Genomic DNA, 20354 nt, shown 5'->3' on the forward strand with positions numbered 1-20354 from the left:
CAGAGATCCACCTGCCCGTGCTTCCTGAGAGCTGAGATTAAAGAATTGCACCACTATACCAGGCTTGTTTTATCTTAATTTAATAATTATATTTTATTTGTTTTCCATTGTCACTAGATGTTCAAAAACAACACACCACCATCTTTCTGCATTTCTTCTGGTCTTTTTGGGACAGGGTCTCACTACTATGTAGGTTCACCTGCACTATCACACTCAGCTTCCTTCCTTCATTCTTTCTAAGACAAGGTATCATGTAACCTTGGCTATGCTGAAGAGGATGCTTTAAACTTCTGATTCTCCTGCTCCCACCCTTCATCTCCCGAGTGCTGAGATTACAGGTGTATGTAAATCTTACTTTTATTATACTCATGTTTATATTTTCCTTAAACACCCAAATTTATATGATGCAGAGGATGGAAACCAAGTTTCATGCATGCTAGACAAGCACTCTATCAACTGACCTATACCCCCATTTATTTATCTATTTCGAAGTGTGTGTGTGTGTGTGTGTGTGTGTGTGTGTGTGTGTGTGTATCTCACATGTAGACATCAGAGGACAACTTGCAGGTGAGTTCTTTTCTTCCATCATGTGGGTTCTAGGATCAAGCTCCTATCATCAGGCTCTGCAGCAAGTATCCTCACCAACCCAACAGCCTTGAGGGCCCAAGCAGCAACTTCCAATGTACACACTCAGACAGAAAATAATTATGCCTTGGGATTAAATCAGGAATGGTGTACATCTTACCAAAAGTCCTAGAACTTTTTGTTGAATGGATGACTCGGTTGGGAAAGACTGCACAAAAGAAAAGAACATATAACGATCTAAATAAACAAATAAATGCTCAAAGAAATCAACCACATCCAACTGTTAAGTAAATTTCCATTCTAACCTCTAGAACTCTCATGAAGAGTTCCAGCCCTTGATTTTCAATGAAATGTCTGCATGTTGTTGGGGATTCATCTGTGAGGTTCCAAAGGGCACTCAAAGTAAATTTCAATGTAGTGTCCACTGAATTTTGATTAGTTTTCTGCTTCACTATTTGAAGAAGTTGCTAAAGAAGAAAAAAAGAATTAAGTTTTCATTATTAAATTGTCATAATTTGAGATTACCAATAACCACAAATCCATGAGGACTATTCTCATAGCTTAAAGCATTCCCTGTAAAGGTTCTAAAAAATGTAAACTATACTTACTTATTTAGAGTGTGTGTGAGGGGAGCATATCCATACCACAGTATGTGTGCAGAGGTCTGAGAACAACTCACAGGAGTTGGTTTTCTTTCCACCCTGTGGGCACTGGGGATGGAATTCATGTGGCCATGGCTGGCAGGAAGCATCTTACTGGCTGAGCCATCTTGCTAGCCCTAGTTTGTTTTGTATTATTTCTTTTTTCTTTTCTTTTTTTTTTTTTCTTTTGGTTTTTCAAGACAGGGTTTCTCTGTGTAGTTTTGTGCCTGTCCTGGATCTCACTTGGTAGCCCAGGCTGGCCTCGAACTCACAGAGATCCGCCTGGCTCTGCCTCTGGAGTGCTGGGATTTAAGGCATGCGCCACCACCGCCTTATATTATTTCTTGAGACAATCTTGCTATGCAACTCAGGGCTAGTCACCTTGACATAAGCTACAGTCACTCTGGAAGAGGAACTCTCAAATGAGAAAATACCTCCTTAAGATTGTAGGCAATTCTGTAGTGTATTTCCTTGATTAGTGATTGCTGTGGAAGGGCCCAGCCCATTGTGGACGGTGCCCTTTCTGAACAGGTAGTCCTAGGGATGTATAAGAAAGCATTCCTCCGTGGTCTCTTCTTCCACCTTTAGGTCCCAGGGACTGAACTCAAGTCATCAGACTTGGTGGCAGTTGCCTTTACAGTGACTCATCTCACTGGTCTTGAACCAGCTATCTTAATTAGTATACCATTATAATAAAACCTGAGACTTAAGGAAAGGAGGAGGGGGTGAAGTGAGACAAAACTAGTATTTACTAACTTACACTAAATGATACCTATATATAGGTATCATTTTCTAAGGATGTAAATTGGATCTAAGAAATATTAAGTAATTTGGTCATAATCAACGTGATAAAAGAATTAGATTCTAACAAATTTCAGGTTTTCTCTCAGGAAGAAAGGAAAAGGCTGGCAGGGTAGCTTACACTTGTAACACGGGGACTTGGGTGGCTGTGGCAGGGTAGCTTACACCTGTAACACGGGGACTTGGGTGGCTGTGCCAGGAGGGCTGTCACGACTTCAAGTCCCCCCTGGGCTACACACACGGTGGTAAGAGAACTGAAGTTTACACTAGGTATTGAGAGGACACAGCTTTCACACATCTCCTTGCACACTATGTCTACTGTAACTAGCCTAAGAAATGCAGTTTGAGCCGGGCGGTGGTGGCGCATACCTTTAGCCCCAGCTCTTGGGCAGGAGTAACATGCACTAGGCTCTGGGCTCAACCTCAAGAACAACAAACTTAGCTATTTTCATCATTACTGTTAACTCTGCTCACATGGCATGTATCAAGTAGACCACTTTCTTCAATCTTCTCACATACTTTCAGCCAGAGTTACTGAGATATCTACATAGCCCTCCACCTCTTTGAGAGAGGGTCTCATTAAGTAGCCCTGGTTAGCCTAGAATTCACAACGTAGACCAGTCTGGCCTTGAATTTACAGAGAGATCCACCTGCCTCCGTATCTCAAGTGCTAGGATAAAAGGCATGTGTCACTATGCCTGGTTCCAAAATATGGCCCTTTTCACTTTTATTTACAAAAACATTTATTTTTATTTTATGTGTATATGTGTGCCTGAGTGCATATATGTGTACCACATGTGAGCAGCTGCCCATGAAGGCCAGGAAAGCACTGAATCCCCTGGAAGTGGAGTTGTAGGTACTTTCAGGCCACTCAATGTGGGTGCTGTGAACCAAACCCAGGTCCTCTGCCAGAGCAGCAAGTGCTCTTAACTCCTGAGTCCAGGACTGACTATTAGTTCACAGCTATTTGCATCTGTCAAGAACTAAAGTTACTTCAAATTAAAAAAAAAAAAAAAAAAAAAAAAGATACATTTGGGCCTGGAGAGATGGCTCAGTGACTAGAGAGCATTTGCAGAGAACTCCCAGCACCTACACGGTGGCTCACAATGACCTTTAACTCCAGTTTCAGGGTATCTGTCATCTTCTTCTGACCTCTGCAGGCACTAGGCATGCACATGGTATACATAAATATATGCAGGCAAAAGACTCATACACATAAAAAGGAAATAAATAAATGTATAAAATGGAAAAGCATACATTTGGGGTCAGGAATACAGCTCAGTGGTGAAACATGTGCCTGGCATATGCAAGCTATCTACAATCCCTAAGTCTACAACTGACCGAACATCAAAACAAAACAACACAATTAAATACATTCACTTAGAAAAGTGAACTAATTTAAAAAATAGCAGCTGGGATGGGGGTTTCTGTGGTAGAAAGCTGACTTAGCGTGTGTGAAGCCCTGGCCTAGATCCCCAGGAACACATATACCTATACTCATACATACTCACAGAAGATATACCACACTATTGTCTGTCTATACTCCAGTCCCATGGGATCCAATTCACTCTTCTGGCCTCCACAGAGTGAACAGACATACATGGAAGCAAAGCACCCAAACGCATGAAATAAATGCTTAACCAAACAAACAAAAACCCAAAACACCATGTAGTGCCCTAAAAAGAGGGAAAATAAACTTACCCGGACTATGAAGAGCTCAGCACCCAGCTGTGCAGTTTGTTCTGTAGAAAGCTGGAAGCAAATGTAAGAGAAAGTGAGTGTCCAATTATTAGTAGGCGAACGTTCATCGTAATTCACCATAACGGCCTCCATAGCCAGACGGAAATAGCCCCTTAGCTTCCAATTCTGCAATACTTAACGCAATTCAACAAGCAGGCTAGCGAAGGAAGGGGTGCACTAGCTTTTCTGGCACACAAATGGAGGGGCAGTAGTAACTGTAATGAGAAACAACTGCCTTTGGGAAACCATTAGTTCAGGTACCTTGGCAGCCAGGATGGAAATGATAGCAACTGCCATTCTTTGCATGTTTTGGTCTTCGTGGTTGCAAAGCCACTGCATGACAAGCTTGGCTGCTTCAAACCTGAAAACACAAGAGGGTTTCCTCAATCTTGGAGATCCAGGCAGGATTTCAGGGAGCCAGGTGAGGGCTGATGCTACAACTTCGTGTGTGGGAAGGGAAGGAAGCTTTCTCTTAATGAGAGAGAATAACAAATTACCATTAGTGTTTTCAAAATGTTGCCTTTTTGGTTTCTTTTCTGTGCTGGGGACTGGACTCAGGACCTCATCTAGGCAAAGGCTCTACCACAGAGATATATCCCCAGCCCTTTATCTTCTTTATTTATCTATGGTGTCTATTCTTTTTATTTCCCTTACTGGTAGTGTGTGTGTATTTGTCTATGATGTGCATGGATGTGAATGCATGCTATGGTACGTATGTGGCCCTCAGAGGACAACTTGTGAGAAGCAGTCCTTTCCTTCCACCGTGGGTTCTAGAGTTTGAACTCAGGTGGTCAGGCTTTTGTGGAAAGTGCTTTTACCAGCTGAGCCATCTTGCCAGTCCTCATTTATGTCTTTTTGAAATAGGGTCTCATGTAGCTCAGGCTGTCCTCAGACTCTCTCTGTTGCCAAGGATGACCTTGAACTGCTGATCTTCCTGCCTCTACCTTCCATGTGCTGGGATTACTGGCATGTGCCACCGTATCTGGCTCTCTGTTTTTATTTTGAGACAGTCCGAATAAGTTGCCAGGCAGGCTTTGAACTTCTGATTCTTCGACTGGGATTATAGGCCTGTACCACTGTGCTCATCAAAATGGTAGCGATGGTAGAGAAACAGGAGCATAGGGGCCGAGGAGAGAGCTCAGATGGGAAAGTGCCTGCTGGGCAAGCAGAGGGCCTGAGCTGAATCCCCAGCAATCATGTAAAAGAGCTCGGCATGGCAAAGCATACCTGTAATCTTAACTCTGGGGAGGCAGAGACAGGAGGATCCCTGGGACTTGATGGCCAGCCAGTCTAGCCCACTCCATGAACTCCAGGTTCAGTGAGAGCCCCTGTCTCAAAAAAATAAGGTAAGGAGCAATTGAGGAAGACACTCAATGTCAACCTCTGGTTTTCACACTGATACATGTGAACACTGTGCACACACATTATCAACAACAACAACAACACACACACACACACACACACACACACAATAATGTAGAAATATAGTCAAAACTGGCATTTTATCTTCTACAATAAAAACATTTTAGTATTTCAACATCACAGCTTTAAGCATATTCTCTGTTAAAAACTTTGAAAAGTTATTTATATGTGAATGTGTGCACTCATGCATGTTCTCACATAGCATGCACATGGAGGTCAGAGGACAACTTGAGGGAGTCACCTTTCTCCTTCTACCATGTGGGTCTTGGGGACTGAACTCATGTTGTCAACCTATTACTTGCCTGTTAAATGGAACATCTTGAAGAATCCGGTCACTGCAAAGTGAGAGGAGGCAATTCTTCTGTAACTAAAGGATAAAAGCGAGAGGGAGAGAGAGAAAAAAAAAAAAAAACTGAAAAGAACATCATTGTTATCTTTTATCCAAAGACAGTCTTTTAAAAAATATTTTAAAAATTATGTCTAAATGTGTATAAGGAGGGTGCGGACATGCTGAGTGCTGGAGACGGAACCCAGGGTTCATGAATGCAAGGCAAACACTCACTAAGCTCCAGTTACTTATACAACCAGCTCCAGTTACTGTTTTTAAATCTTGAAAAACACACAATTTTTGTTCTTGATTTGAGATAGATTTCTCAATAACGTAGCTCTGGCTGTCCAGGAACTTGCTATGTAGGCTCGACCAGCCTTGAATTACCAAAGATCAACCTGCCTCTGCTTCCCAAGTGCTAGGATTAAAGGCGTGTACCACCACACCTAACCAAAATTATGTTCTTTAAGCTAATTCTTTTTTTTAAAAATAATTTATTTATTTTTATTTTATGTGCATTGGTGCTTTGTCTGTGTGTATGTCTGTGTGAGGATCCCCTGGTTCCCTGGAACTGGAGTTACAGAGAGTAATGAGCTGCCATATGGGTGCTGGGAATTGAACCCGGGTCCTTTGGAAGAGCAGTCAGTGCTCTTAACTGCTAAGCCATCTCTCCAAACCCTAAGCTAATTCTTTATAAATGCTATCAAGAATAAATTGTTTTAGGAAAACATTATACTTTTAAACATGAGAATTCAATTCAGGTGTTATATCAGTACATTAAACCATGATCTTTGAAAATCCTTTGACTTTAAAAAGTATTTATTTTTATTTTGTGCGTGTTTTGTCTGTGTATATGTGTGCCAACATGTGTGCCTAATGTCTACAGAGGCTAGAAGATAGCAATGGATCCCGGGAAGGTTGTGAGCCTCCATTCTGAAACTGGGAACCAAACCTGAATCTTCTGTAAGAGCAAGTCTTGTCCACTAAGTCAGCTCTCCAGCCCTCAACCCATCCCCCTACCCTGTTTTTGTTTGTTTTCAGACATGGTCTCATGCAGCCCAGGCTGGCCTCTAACTTACTATGTAGCTGAGGATGACTGAACTTTTAATTTTCCTGCTTTCACCTCTGAAGTGCTGGTATTACAGGCAAGGAAGTGTATGCCCTACTCCCAGGAAAGAGCCTGGGCTTTGTATATTCAAGGCAAGCACTCTCTCAACTGAGCTATATTCTTAGGGTCTGGTATTTACATCTCTCGGGATGCTTTTCTAGTTTTCAATTGTCCTAACTGCCTCTCCAGCCCCCAGCTGAAATATCTGGGAGCAGAAAAATCGGATTTCAGAGATTTTAGTGTAAGGCAAGATTTCTAGTGTAAGGCTAGATTTTAATGAGCTGGTTATGTTGGAGCCATTATCTTGAAAAATGGTTAGGAAAAGCAGTGAACTTGTTATGGAACTAGACAGGCCACTCTAAGGGCAAGCAGCTCCTGACCAGGGTATAGGAAGAACAAGCATTAAGATTTGGGAACACTGTCATGGACTTTACCAGTTGAGCAGACCAAATATGAAAACTCAAAATCTGAAAGGCCCTGAAATAGGAAGCTCTCTGAGTATCAAACACGCATCAAAAGTTTTGTTTTTCAGTCTCCAATTTTGGATTTTGACATGAGGGCTCTTAAGCTGACTTGTTTCTTAGTACTTTGCTATGCTATGCTAAATTATGAGGGTTTTTTGTCTGAACCGCAGACCTCATCATAGGGGCACATACTCTAAACTGAATAAAGAAAGAGACACTAAACTGGACTAATGGCTTAAGCTGGTAACAGAGAAAAGCATCACTTGATCTGATGATGGCTTCCCTCTGCAAAACACCGTAAGCAAACAGAGAAGAGGACATTTGTTACATTCTTCAAGTTCTGACAAGCTGCAATTTTGACTTTTGTGGCTCTAGCCTCAAATATGCAAACATTTAAGAATTTTCTATACTGCCATTCACTAAATTTGGCTATCACTGGCTTAATCCTACACTGCCCTTCCTGCATTCTGGTCACAAGCAACTTGCCCTCCCTGAAACAGTTTGTACATTCCCGTATAGGTCCAACTGCTTTTCTTACCCATTTTAAAAGATTGATTTATTTATTACGTATACACTGTTCTGTCTGCACGTATACCTGCAGGCCAGAAGAGGGCACCAGATCTCATTACAGATGGTTGTGAGCCACCATGTGGTTGCTGGGAATTGAACTCAGGACCTCTGGAAGTGCTCTTAACCTCCAGCCCTCTTATCCATTTTTCAAGATGTGGCTCCATCACCTGCTCTTTGAGTCTTCCTGTCCCTTCTTGTCCATACACTATGTACCTGACAGCGCTACTCATTTCCCTCAAGTTCCTATGACATTCAGTTCAAATAGCTGAAGAAAATGTTCATAATAGCATCCAGTAGCTGCAACTTTTCCTTCTGTGAGGGGTTTCTTTATTTTGACAGGAACCAGAGTCTTGCTAGGTTGAGCAGGATTGCTTGAAACTCCTGGGCTTAAGAGATCCTCCTTCTTCAACCTCTCCAGTAGCTGGGATTACAGATACATAACAACATGCCTATCTAAATATTAAGTCTTTTTTTCAGATTTTTTTATTATTATTATTTATTTATATAACATCTATGTGTGTGTGCCTGAGTATACATGTGTACCATGTACATGTAATGCCTGCCCAGACCAGAAGAGGACTCGGATTCCTCCTGAAGCTGGAGTTCTAGGTGATTGTTGGCTGTTTGTAGGTGTTGGGAACTCATCTGGGTCCTCTGAAAGAGTAGCAGGTGTTCTTAACCACTGAGCAATCTTTCCAGCCCCATAAATTAAGCAACATTTAAATGTTCTATTTTAAAACAATTTACTTATTTGTGGTGTGTATGTGTGGTTTGATGTGTACGAGCATGTGGAGGCCAGAGGTCTATACTGTAATCTTCCACTATTATTCTTTATCTTATTTGAGACAAAATATCTTACTGTGATAGTTAATCTCAACTGTCAATTTGATGCGACTTAGTGATGGGCCTCTGAGGGGTTATCTTGATTAGGTTAACTGAGTTAAGACTCACCCACTGTGGATGGCACCATTTCCTAAACTAGGATCCTGAAGTGTATAAAAGGAAAAGGTGTGCTCAATACTAGAAAGCACCCCCATTTGACTACTGATGCAATGCTGCCAGCAATCCTCCTGCTCCACTGCTACGATACCCCACAACAGAGGACTGTAACCTCAAACTATAAGCCAAAGTAAACGCTTTCTTCAGTTGACCTCAGCAGAATATTTGATCACAGACTGGAAAAGTAACTAATATACTTACTGAACCTAGAGCTAAAGTCACCTAGACCAGCTGGCCAAAGAGCCACCAGGATCTGCCTGCCTCTGCCCTCCAGTGCTGGAGTTGCACAGCTTCCACACCCAGCTCTTACATGGTGCTGGGGATCTGAACTCAGGTCCTCACGATTGTGCTGCAAGCACTCTACTCAATCTCTTAACTCCCTACGTGTTATTAAATAAATAGAGAAAATATTTACAAAATACATGTATTATAAGGCAGTACCTCTGAATCTTTAATGGACAGACACCAGCCGCCTAAGGAATATTTTGGAGGGGAATGATCAGTAACAGGTCTCATATTTCCCAGACTGGCTTGAACTCACTACACAGTCAAGGATGACCATGGATCCCTGGTCTTCCAGCTTCACCTCCTAAGTGCTTAGATTACACGAATTTACCACATTTGGCCTGCACAAACTATGTATTTAAAAGCCTTTAACTTGGAAAAAAATTTTATTTTATGTATTCATCTGTGTGTGGGTGGGGTGGGGGACCAGGGGACAACTTGTGGGAGTCAGTATCTTCCTCAGTGTGGGTCCTGGAGGTTGAACTCAGGCTGTCAAGCCTTGGTGGCAACTTCCTTAGCTGCTAGGCTCTATCATCTTAAGTTTGTGTGTGTGTGTGTGTGTGTGTGTGTGTGTTCCTGAAGGAGCACACATGATGCCAGGGCACACGGTCATGTGTGAAGGTCAGAGGAAAACTCACAGGAGTCAGTAATCTCCTGTCACCTTGCAGGATTTAGGGATCAAATTATTGTCATTAGTCCTTAGTGCAAGTGCCTCTACCCACTGAACCACTTCTCAGCCCAATAACTTCAAAAACAACATGTATTTCTTTTTCTTTTTTTGGTTTTTGGAGACAGGGTTTCTCTGTGTAGGCCTGGCTGTCCTGGAACTCACTCTGTAGACCAGGCAAGCCTCAAACTCAAAGATCTGCCTGCCTCTGGCTTCCAAGCACTGGGACTAAAAGTATGCGCCACTATCACCTGGCTTATGTATTTCTACCTTTAAATAACATTGGATAAAAATGGTGCACAGGCCTGCCTGTGATCCTAGCACTGAGAAAAGGCAGAAAGATCATAAGTTCAAGGTCAACCTGGCTATATAATTATGCCCCTTCTCAACAGAAATACTAATAATTAACATACTGGTTAACTCTGAGTTTTTCAAGTGAGTACATGAAATCACATATGTAGCCTTCTGCAGAGACTGATCTAGGCTGTGGTCTGTAGTTGCAACTGATACTTCCTGCTAAAAGACTACAGTTCCCAGCTTCCCTTGCAGACTACAGAAGTCACTTTGCATCTTCCTTTGTAGGCATTTTGGCCAACTGCACATTTGGGTAAGAAAATGCTCCCTTGCTATAAATAAACACAGTCCCACCTAGGGCCAGATCAGGTCTCTCTTTCCACCTTCGTTTTTTAACAATCTAACAGTAACTGAGTCATCATTCGCTACTGTGTTTTTGTGTTTGTTTTCATACAGGGTCTTTCTACTGTAGCCCTGGCTGTCCTAGAATTTGTTCTGTAGATCAAGCTGGCCTTGAACTCAGAGATCCGCCTGCCTCTGCCTCCTAAGTGCTAGGATCACTGGGATTAAAGATGTGATCAGCTACCAGGCAGTGGTGGCGCACACCTTTGATATCAGCACTTAGAAGGCAGAGGCAGACAGATAGATCTGTGAGTTTGAGGCCAGCCTGGTCTACAGAGTGAGTTCCAGGACAGCCAGGGCTACACAGAGAAACCATTTCTTGAAAAACCAAAATTTAAAAAAAAAAAAAAAAAAAAAAAGACCCCGAGCAGCCATTCACTGCTGTTTTTAGTATTCTGTTTGTTTTTTTTTTTTTTTTTTGGGGGGGGGGGGTGGTTCCCGAGACAGGGTTTCTCTGTGTAGCTTTGCGCCTTTCCTGACCAGGCTGGCCTCGAACTCACAAAGATCCGCCTGCCTCTGCCTCCCAAGTGCTGGGATTAAAGGCATGCGCCATCACTGCCCGGCTACATAGTATTCGTACAGATGTTTAACTTTATGAGATTTATTAAGATATAATTCACATAGCATACAATTCCTGTTATGTGTGGTTTTTAGTGTATGCACAGAGTTGCACATCTATTGCCACAGTTCGTTTTAGTACAGTTCTTTTTTTTTTTTTTTTTTTTTTTTTTTTGGTTTTTCGAGACAGGGTTTCTCTGTGCAGCTTTGCGCCTTTCCTGGGACTCACTTGGTAGTCCAGGCTGGCCTTGAACTCACAGAGATCCGCCTGGCTCTGCCTCCCGAGTGCTGGGATTAAAGGCATGCGCCACCACCGCCCGGCCTCTTTTTTTTTAAACAGTGTCCTATAATCCAGTTTGGGCCTCAAACTTGCTATGTAGGTGAACATGACCTTGAACTCCTGCTCCTCCTGCTCCCACACCCTGAGCTCTGAATTACAGCATGCACCAGCATACCCAGTTTTATTCAGAGCTGGGGATTAAACCCAGGGCTCTGTGTGTCCTAGGCAAACATTCTACCAATTTTTACCATGTTTTCCTATCTCCAAAAGAAATGCAGCTGAGGATGCAGCTAGCTTAGTGATAGAGTGTTGGCCTAACACTGTCAAGGCCCTGAGTTTGAGTCCTAGCATTGAAAAAAAAAAATCCCACATCCATTATCTATTACAATCACTCTCCATTTTTCCCACCCTTACTTCCTAACTAAATTTTTTCCCTTAGTTTTCCTTTGTTAATTACACCAATACATTTTTGGTTCTGTTTTTTGTTTTTGTTTTCTCTATGTAGCCCTGGCTGCCCTGAAACTTACTGTGTAGATCAGGCTATCCTCAGACTTAGAGATCACCAACCTCTGCCTCCCAAATGCTATGATTAAAGGTACATACCACCATGCCTGGAACACCAATAAGTTTTAATTCTGGGCATGGTGATACACGCCTAATCTCTGGACTTTGGAAATGGATTTGGGGCGGGGGGATCAGGAGTTCAAGAATAGCTTGGCTACAAAAGGTCTTGCTTCAAAAGAACAAAACAACAACAGACAAGAAGGCTTGCTTTATTAAAGTGAACTGCAGGGAAGCAGGAATCGTAAAAGAAGACTCTAAGAATACTCGAGTGGGAGTAAGTGAGTGCTTACCTGCTGGTGATTAGGAAAATGTTCCATGGCCTTGAGCAGCAAATGGGTCACATCAGCAAGGAGCCGGACAGGCATGCCTAAAGCAAGGTCCTGCTTCGTTAGGTTAAACACACAGGCACTAGCAGCCAGTTGCACAGGCAAATTCATAGGATGGTTCCTCATACCAGTAACCACAAGCTGAAACAAAATAAAACAAACATTTAGTCCTCTTAATTCACCTCATAAATACAAACCCTCTTCATATAGTGAGGTTGCTTTGTTGCTCTAGAATAACTTCAAAGATATGTTCATATGCAGAGAGCCTAGGCCATTATTATTCTTAATTCCCAAACTTCCCTTCCAGTTAGAATGCAATAAAAACCACCCTCTCCCCAGACTATACAACTGTTCTTCACTTCTTTCCCTTCTAAAGTCCCCCCATTGTTCAATGCAGCTGAAAATTTAGCTTTCTTTAAAATTTATTTTATTATTTACTTATGTGTGTACATATGTGTGTATGTGCCCACAGAGGCCAGAAGAGGGTGCTGTAACTGAAGTTACAGGCAGTTGTGGCCTATCTGCTGTGGGTGCTAGGAAATAAACCCCGGAGGTTCTCTGTACAGCAACAAGTGCTCTCAACCACTGAGCCCTCTCTCCAGCCCTGGCAAAACCTAGCTTTCAACCACACAAAGAAAACTGAAGTAACTAGAAAAGAACTTCGGATTCTGACTCCCTGTGTGCTCTCCTTACCGGGATATAGAAATACATGTCACCTTGCCAAACCATAATGATCTTTTGCAATCCTCTCTAAAGCTGATCCCTCCATGGGTATGCCAGATCATTTCCTTGTCTGTCTACTCAAGGAAATGATGACTTCTACATAATTTTTAAAATTATGGATTGAAAAGATCAGCATATTTTAAAAGTTATTCATTTATAAATAAGGGAAGGGGGCACTGCACTTGCCTGTAATTCCAGGACTGGGAGGCTAAGGCAGGAAGATTGTAAATTTGAGGCCACACTGGATCTCATAGCAAGATCCTGCGTAAAATAATAAAACCCTCCTTTAATCCTATTTCCTTAATCAATTGCCATTTTCCCCTTTGCTCTCTTTTACAGCAAAACTCCTTGTGTGAATGGGCTTTAATCTTTAATCTCTAAATAAATGAATTTTTCAAATCAGGGCTAGAGATCTAGTCCTTTGTGCTCAATTTTATAGCAACCAAAACTGGAGCTGGGCAATGGTGGCACATACCTTTAATCCCAGCACTCAGGAGGCAGAGGCAGGTGGATTTCTGAGTTCGAGGCCAGCCTGGTCCACAGAGTGAGTTCCAGGACAGCCAGGGCTATACAGTGAGACTCTGTCTGGAGAAAGAAAGGAAAGAAAGAAAGAAAAGGAGAAAGGAAGGGAGAGAGGGAGGGAGGAATGGAGGGAGGGAGGGAGAAGAGGAGAGGGGGAGAGGGGAAGAGGGGGGAAGGGGAGAGAGGGAGAGAGGGAGAGGGAGAGAGAAGTGCTGGCACTAAAAGTATGTGATCCCAAGTGCTGGAGTTAAAGGTGTGTGCCACCACTGCCTGGCTCTGTTCTCTTTTAGACTGGATTAATCTCCTGTAGCCCAGTGTGGCCTTGAACTCACAGAGATCCAGACAGATCTCTGCCTCTGGCTATAATTAAAGGTGTGTGCCACCACTGCTTGACCTCTATGGCTAACTCTGTGGCTCGCTCTGTCTTCTCATCTTCAGGCAAGCTTTTTTTCCTAGATTACAAACAATACATCCCCACAAAAGAAACAAACACTGAAAGTGTGTGTGGGGGTGGGGGTGAGACAAACCAAGTACCAGCATCTACTGGTTTGTATGAAGAGACTGACAGGCATTAGTGACAATAAAAAAATGTTATGGTTCCTACCCAAGCAGCCCATTAAAACATTTAAGATACTTAGTTTAGCTCTGCCACTGACTTAACGTCATAGGCCCAAGTTTCACAGTCTATAAAACAGAAGATAAATCCACCTCTTCAGATTGTGCCCACTAAATGAAGTATGAAATAAAGTCTTACACTCACTAGATTTCAAAACTGAATGTGCATGAGAATTATCTTGGTCTAAGTAAGATACAGATCCCTGAAGCCCATGTAGTCTTATCAAATCTAAATTTCTTGTGTTCATAAATCTGTTGGTTATTATTTACGGATGTTTGTGCTAGAGGTCAAATGCAAGTTCTCTACCACTAAGCTATACACTGGGTGTAGCAAATATGTTCTAACCACCCTCCATCTCTCTCTTGAGACAAGGTCTCAACTACACAGCAGTAGCCAGGGTAGAACTCACTCTGTAGACCAGGCTGGCAGCAAACTCAGAGATCCGCTTGCCTCTGCCTTAAAAATGCTGGGGTTAATGGCACACACCCACACCTAACTTTACATTTTATTAAGACAAGGTCTCCTTACTTTTCTTTTTAGTTTTTAGATTTATTTTACTTGTATGTGTATGGATGTTTAGCTTGCATGCATGTATGTGCACCACATGCATGCTTGTTGGATTACCTGGAACTAGAGCTATGAATAGCTGTAAGCCATTATATGGGTGCTAGGAATCAAACCTGGGTCTTCTGCAAGAGCAACAAGTACTCTTAACTGCTGAGCCATCTCCTCAGCCCCAAAGCTCTCCTTATGAAACCTAGGTTATTCTCAAACTTGCTACGCAGCTCACATGGGCTTGAACTTGTAACCCTTCTGCCTCAGCCTCCTGAATGCTAGAGTTATGGCCTAATTCCACCATGTTCAACTGATCATACCTGTGTGTGTGTGTACGTACTGGGGAATAACCATTATGGTCGTGCATCTTAGGCAAATCCTCTACCACTGAGCGATATCCCCCATTCCTCACTTTGTATATTTTTATTTTGAAATAAAGTCTTGCTATCTAACCTACGCTGGCCCTGAACTCACTCTGTAATGCAGGTCAAACATGAACTTGTAACCCCCCTGCATCTGCCTCCTGGGTAGCTGGGATTACAGGCCTGTACCACCAGGCTCAGTTAAATATTTATGTTTGTTTATTAATTTGGAGGCAAAGGACAACTTGGTCTACAAAGTGAGTTATAGGACAGCCGGAGTTACACGGAGACCCTGTCTCAAAGAAAAAGGACCCCTCCCCCAAAAGAATTTCCTTTCTTGAGTGGGGATGTAGCTTAGTTGTTAAGCACTTATCCAAGGAAGGCCTTGGATTTAATCTCAGTACAACAGAAAAATGAACAAAGAAATCTTTCTCAGCTTTCAAAAACATCTTAATTGGTTAACAGCATGGGTCTGTTACAAAAGTACAGGATGTTTATAAATGGGATGGAAAAATACCTTACAACTTTTTTTTCGTGTGTGTGTGTGTGTGTGTGTGTGTGTGTGTGTGTGTGTGTGTACACATGTCCCTGGAAGTCAGAGGACACCTTTTGGCAGTCAGTTCTCTCCTTCTACAATGGGGGCTCTGGGAACTGAACTCATGTCCTCAGCACGACCCTTTACCTGCGGGACCATCTCACTGCTCCCCGCTACAGCACTCCTAAGGATTGAACCCAGGGTCACGAATGTATGAGACGACAGGACTCTTAACAGTGGGTTACACATCCAGATTTATATCAATGAACTTTTTTTTTTTTTTTTTTTTGAGACAAAGTCTCACTGTGTAGCTCTGGCTGACCTAAAACTCACTATATATACCAGACTGGCCTTAAATTCGAAAAGATCCATCAGCCTCTGCCTCCTGAGTGTTTAGATTAAAGGGTATGTGTCACTGTACCTAGCTTAATGGACATTTTTTCCTTAGACAGGGTCTCACAACTCACTGTGTAGTCAAGGATGCCCTTGAACTTCTGATTCGCCTTGTCCCCGTCTCCCAAGTACTGGGACTACAGGCATGTCCCACCATGCCCAGTTTATACAGTGTTAGAGATTAAAACCATGGGCTCATGCATCCTAGGCAAGCCTCTACCAACTGATCTACACCCCTAGCCCTACTTTATGGAAATCTTTATTTTGGAGATGTGTGTAGTATGTTTGTGAGTGATGTTATGTGCACATGTGTGTAGATTACAGAGGACACTGGTTGTCCTGCTGTGTGAACCTCCACCTTCTTAGGTTAAAATGGGGCCAGCAAGCCCTAGTAATTCTCCTGTCTCCACCTGCCCCTAGCACAGGGGTTACAAGCATACAAAGCTATACTGGCTTTTTAGAAAAATGTGATGCTAGGATTTGAACTGGGTTCTTCATGCTTGCCCACTAAACACTCTTTCCCAATGAGTTATCTTCCTAGTCATATTTTACAGAATTCTTTTTTTTTTTTTTTTTTTTTTCCGGTTTTTCAAGACAGGGTTTCTCTGTGTAGCTTTGCGCCTTTCCTGGAACTCGCTTTGGAGACCAGGCTGGCCTCGAACTCACAGAAATCCGCCTGGCTCTGCCTCCCGAGTGCTGGGATTAAAGGCGTGCGCCACCACCGCCCAGCCAGAATTCTAATACTGTATTTCTAAAACGCTTCTGAGTGGGAATATAAGGCTGACACACAATGCAGTATACTGAATCCATTCCTACACTTCCATTTTCCTGTCTCAGGGTTACTGGTCTGAAGTAATTAAATAGCACTGTAAAGCATTTAAATTACTTAATGAGACTACTATAAACTTCTGTAATGATACGCAATTAACTTATTTTTAACTAATAACTGGAACTGGGATCAACAACCCCAATTAAAAATAAAAAAGAAATAAAAGTCAAAACTAAACACACAAAATCTACTAGAAAAGTTATTTCAAATATCACCACTTTCTTGTTCTTACCTTTAAGATTTCTGGCTTTGTTTTTTCCATCACATGAGTCAGGCTAAAAAGATGAAACAAAGCTTCCCGGACAAAAAATGCCCTTTCGCTGTACCGCCTTAACGCTTCTGCAATTTGAGTTTCATTGGCTTCTCCAGACACCTTTGAACAGCCAAAAGACAAGTGTTTAGAATTTGTTTAACCCTCTACCTTTCTCTGTCTTAACATCAGCTGTAAAGATGACATTCAGCTTGAAGCAAATGGAAATGATTACTTTCTAACTATCATCCTCCAGAGACGTATAATGAACTAAGAACCCAGGACAAGCCTGTAGATAATATTTTCTACACAGCACCTAGAATAAACCTCAAGACATTTCACACTTCATCAAGCCTTGCTGTCTCACTGAGGCTTTTTAAAAAATATTTATTTATTTATTTATTATATATACAGTGTTCTATCTGCATGTATGTCTGCAAGCCAGAAGAGGACACCATATCTCATTATAGATGGTTGTGAGCCACCATGTGGTTGCTGGGAATTGAACTCAGGACCTCTGGAAGAGCAGCCAGTGCTCTTAACCACTGAGCCATTTCTTCAGCCCTCACTGAGGCTTTTTTTTTGTTTTGTTTGTCTGTTTTTTTTGTTTTTTTGTTTTTTTCAAGACAGTATTTCTCTGTGTAGCCCTGGCCTCACTGTCCTAGATCTAGCTCTGTAGACCAGGCTGGCCTTGAACTCACAGATTTCCGCCTGCCTCTGCCTCCCAAGTGCTGGGATTAAAGGCATGTGTCACCACTGTCCAGCGCTCACTGAGGCTTTTAAGCTGCCTCTTAGGGCAAACATTCCCTTAAATCATAGTGCTATCAGGATTGCTGGCCTTTTCCAAGATCTTTCAAAAAGTCAAGCTCCATCTCAGCAAAAGGTCATCACATACAATGTCCACTCTAAAATTTTCTCTCTTTGCTTAACTAACTTGTACTTACCCTTCCTAAGCCAAGCCCAAAAGCCTTCCTGACACACCAATCTAAGTCAGGTTACCTCCATATTTTTTTCCTAGTTATCATGGTCCTCCCACTTTACTGACCCATGTACCACTCAACTGAGTATGTCAACAGTGACTAGCATTATGCATGGCTCAGAAGAACATTTATTATGTATTCATCAAATAAACCTGTTAATTTCCCCAGATTGACCAATCTCTATAAAAGAGTTTATTCAAAATTGAACCTAACTTAATTTACAAACGTTAATATACTTATGTTAAACTGCGGTTCAAGGACCACTGTGCAAACAAACAGATAATGAGAAATATCTATAAAGTAATCAGACTGGCAAGTGAAAAGTGATGACTAAGATACAGGGCTGGTGAGATGGCTCAGTGGGTGAAGGAGCTTGCCATGCAAGCCTGGTGACCTGAGTTTGATCCCTGAAACCCAAGTAAAGGTTGAAAGAGAACCAATTTGACAAAGGTGTGCTCTGACATCTACAAACTCGTCAGTGTACATGCACACACGCACATGTATCATGCATTACAGACACACATACAATGACTAAGGCATCACAATGATCTCCAATGAATGATCAGCTCCAGGTACCATACAATCTCCAATGAATTACTAATCTGATACTGAATACCAACAGCTGCTGGTGTTACAGGGAGAGAAGACTAGACATTACACAGAGCCCAAAGAGCACAACAAGGGTCTTGCCAAAGGGATCAAACCTTAATTTAACTAAACTCCAAACCTAGCTAGTGATTTGCAGAAAATATAGGAATAGTGGTTCAAAACTTAATCACAGCATTTAGGAGGTTGAGGGAGGAGAATTCTAAGTTCAAGGCCAGCCTGGACTACACAGTAAGTACTAGGCCAGCATGAGACACAGTAAGGCCCTATCCCAACTCCTAACCCCCAAAAAAGACATAAAGAAATATGGACCATGAACATGTATAGCCAAAAAATTTCTAAAATTCTACTCTCAGGAGAACTCTAAAAGTCAAAAGGACTGTAGACCAGTTTTTGTTTTGTTTGTGACAATCTCACTATGTATCCTTGGCTGGCCAAGAACTCTCTGTGTAGACAGGCTAGCTGTGAACACATAGTGATCCACCTGCCTCTGCCTTCCAAGTGCTGGGATGAAGAGCATGCACCACTATGCCAGGCCAGTAGACATGCTTAAAGGAAAAGACAAGGAAGGGCGGGCCTATGCGACAGAGCACTAGATAAAGGTACCTGCTATCAATCATGAAAACCTGAATTTAGTTCCTGGGACCCACACAGAAGAACTGACTCCTCCAAGTTGTCCTGTGACCACCATGTATACTATGGCATAATACATAAATGTAATCATTTTTTAATTAATAAAAAAAAAAAGAAAGAGAGGGTTTCTAAGGGTCTGGTACATGCCTTTAATCCCAGTAATGAGGAGGCATAGGCAGGAGGATCTTTGAGTTCAAGGCCAGCCTGGTCTACACAGTGAGTTCAGGGTGAATCAGGGTCTCAAAAACAATAAAGGGGTGTGGGAAGACGGGCACAAGAGTACATGCCTTTAAGTCCAGAACGTGGGAGGCAGGTGCATCTCTAGAAGTTTGAGGCCAGCCAGGGCTACATAGTGAGATCTTGTCTCAAAACAAAAAAAAAAAAAAAAAAAAAAAAAAGGGGGGAGACAGAGCTGGAGAGATGGATTAGTGGTTATGAGTACTTATTTTTGTAGACTACCTGGTTTGATTCCCAGCACCACACATAAAATTTAAAAATCTAAAAAATAAAAATGAATGGGAAGGGAAGGGAGGAACATATAAACTACAAGATGCTGCGAAGACACTCCAGGGATGGAGCGCTGCCTCAGTGGTTAAAAGAACATATTGTGTCAGGTGTGATGGCTCAGGCCTTTGATCCCAGCATTTGGGAGGTAGGCGGATCTCAGTGAATCCGAGGCCAGCCTGGTCTACAGGGCGACTTCCAGAACAGCCAGGTCAGTTACACAGAAAAACTCTGTCTCAACAACAACAACAAAAAAAAGAGGGGGGGTATATTGCTCTTGCAGAAGACTGGAGTTTTGATTCCCATCATCCATACTGGGCAGCTGGAAACTGTATGGAATTCCAGTCCCGAGAGATCTGATCTCCCTGTATCTCCAGCTCCATGGGGAAATCCAGCTCCTTTAGCTTCCACACACACAGACACACACAGACACACAGACACACACACACACACACACACACAAAACGATAAAATTAATGTTTATTTTTCTTTCTTTTTTTTTAAGACAAGGTTTCTCTGTGTAGCCCTGGCTGTCCTGGAACTCACTCTGTAGACCAGGCTAGCCTCTGCCTCCCAAGTGTTTGAATTAAAGGTGTGTATCACTATGCCCTGATTAAAATAAATCTTAAAAAAGACATTCCAAAAAAGTTTTTTTACCTTTTTTTTTTTTGAGGGTATATATGCATGGCACATGTGTAGAGGTTAGAGGGCAATTTGAAGGAGTCAGCCTGATGATCTGAGGTCAATCCTGTACATCAACATGATGTAGAAGATAAATGACACCTGATGACTTCCACACATGTGCAGCAAGC

The 20354-nt window shown here is 42.3% G+C and overlaps 1 protein-coding gene across 1 annotated transcript in view; it reads right to left on the bottom strand.

Moving 5' to 3' along the window:
- Zyg11b (zyg-11 family member B, cell cycle regulator) overlaps positions 1–20354 on the bottom strand; it is a 53073-nt gene that overhangs the window by 11380 nt on the left and 21339 nt on the right. Inside the window, exons 4-10 of the mRNA XM_059255849.1 lie at positions 16802–16942; positions 11999–12175; positions 5492–5556; positions 4029–4128; positions 3729–3779; positions 891–1052; positions 739–793 (exon numbers count right to left, since the gene is read on the bottom strand). Coding sequence (XP_059111832.1) covers positions 739–793; positions 891–1052; positions 3729–3779; positions 4029–4128; positions 5492–5556; positions 11999–12175; positions 16802–16942 — 751 coding nt within the window. The remainder of the gene's footprint in view (positions 1–738; positions 794–890; positions 1053–3728; positions 3780–4028; positions 4129–5491; positions 5557–11998; positions 12176–16801; positions 16943–20354) is intronic.

This window comes from Peromyscus eremicus, chromosome 2, assembly GCF_949786415.1.
Source record: "Peromyscus eremicus chromosome 2, PerEre_H2_v1, whole genome shotgun sequence".
Lineage (NCBI taxonomy): Eukaryota > Metazoa > Chordata > Mammalia > Rodentia > Cricetidae > Peromyscus > Peromyscus eremicus.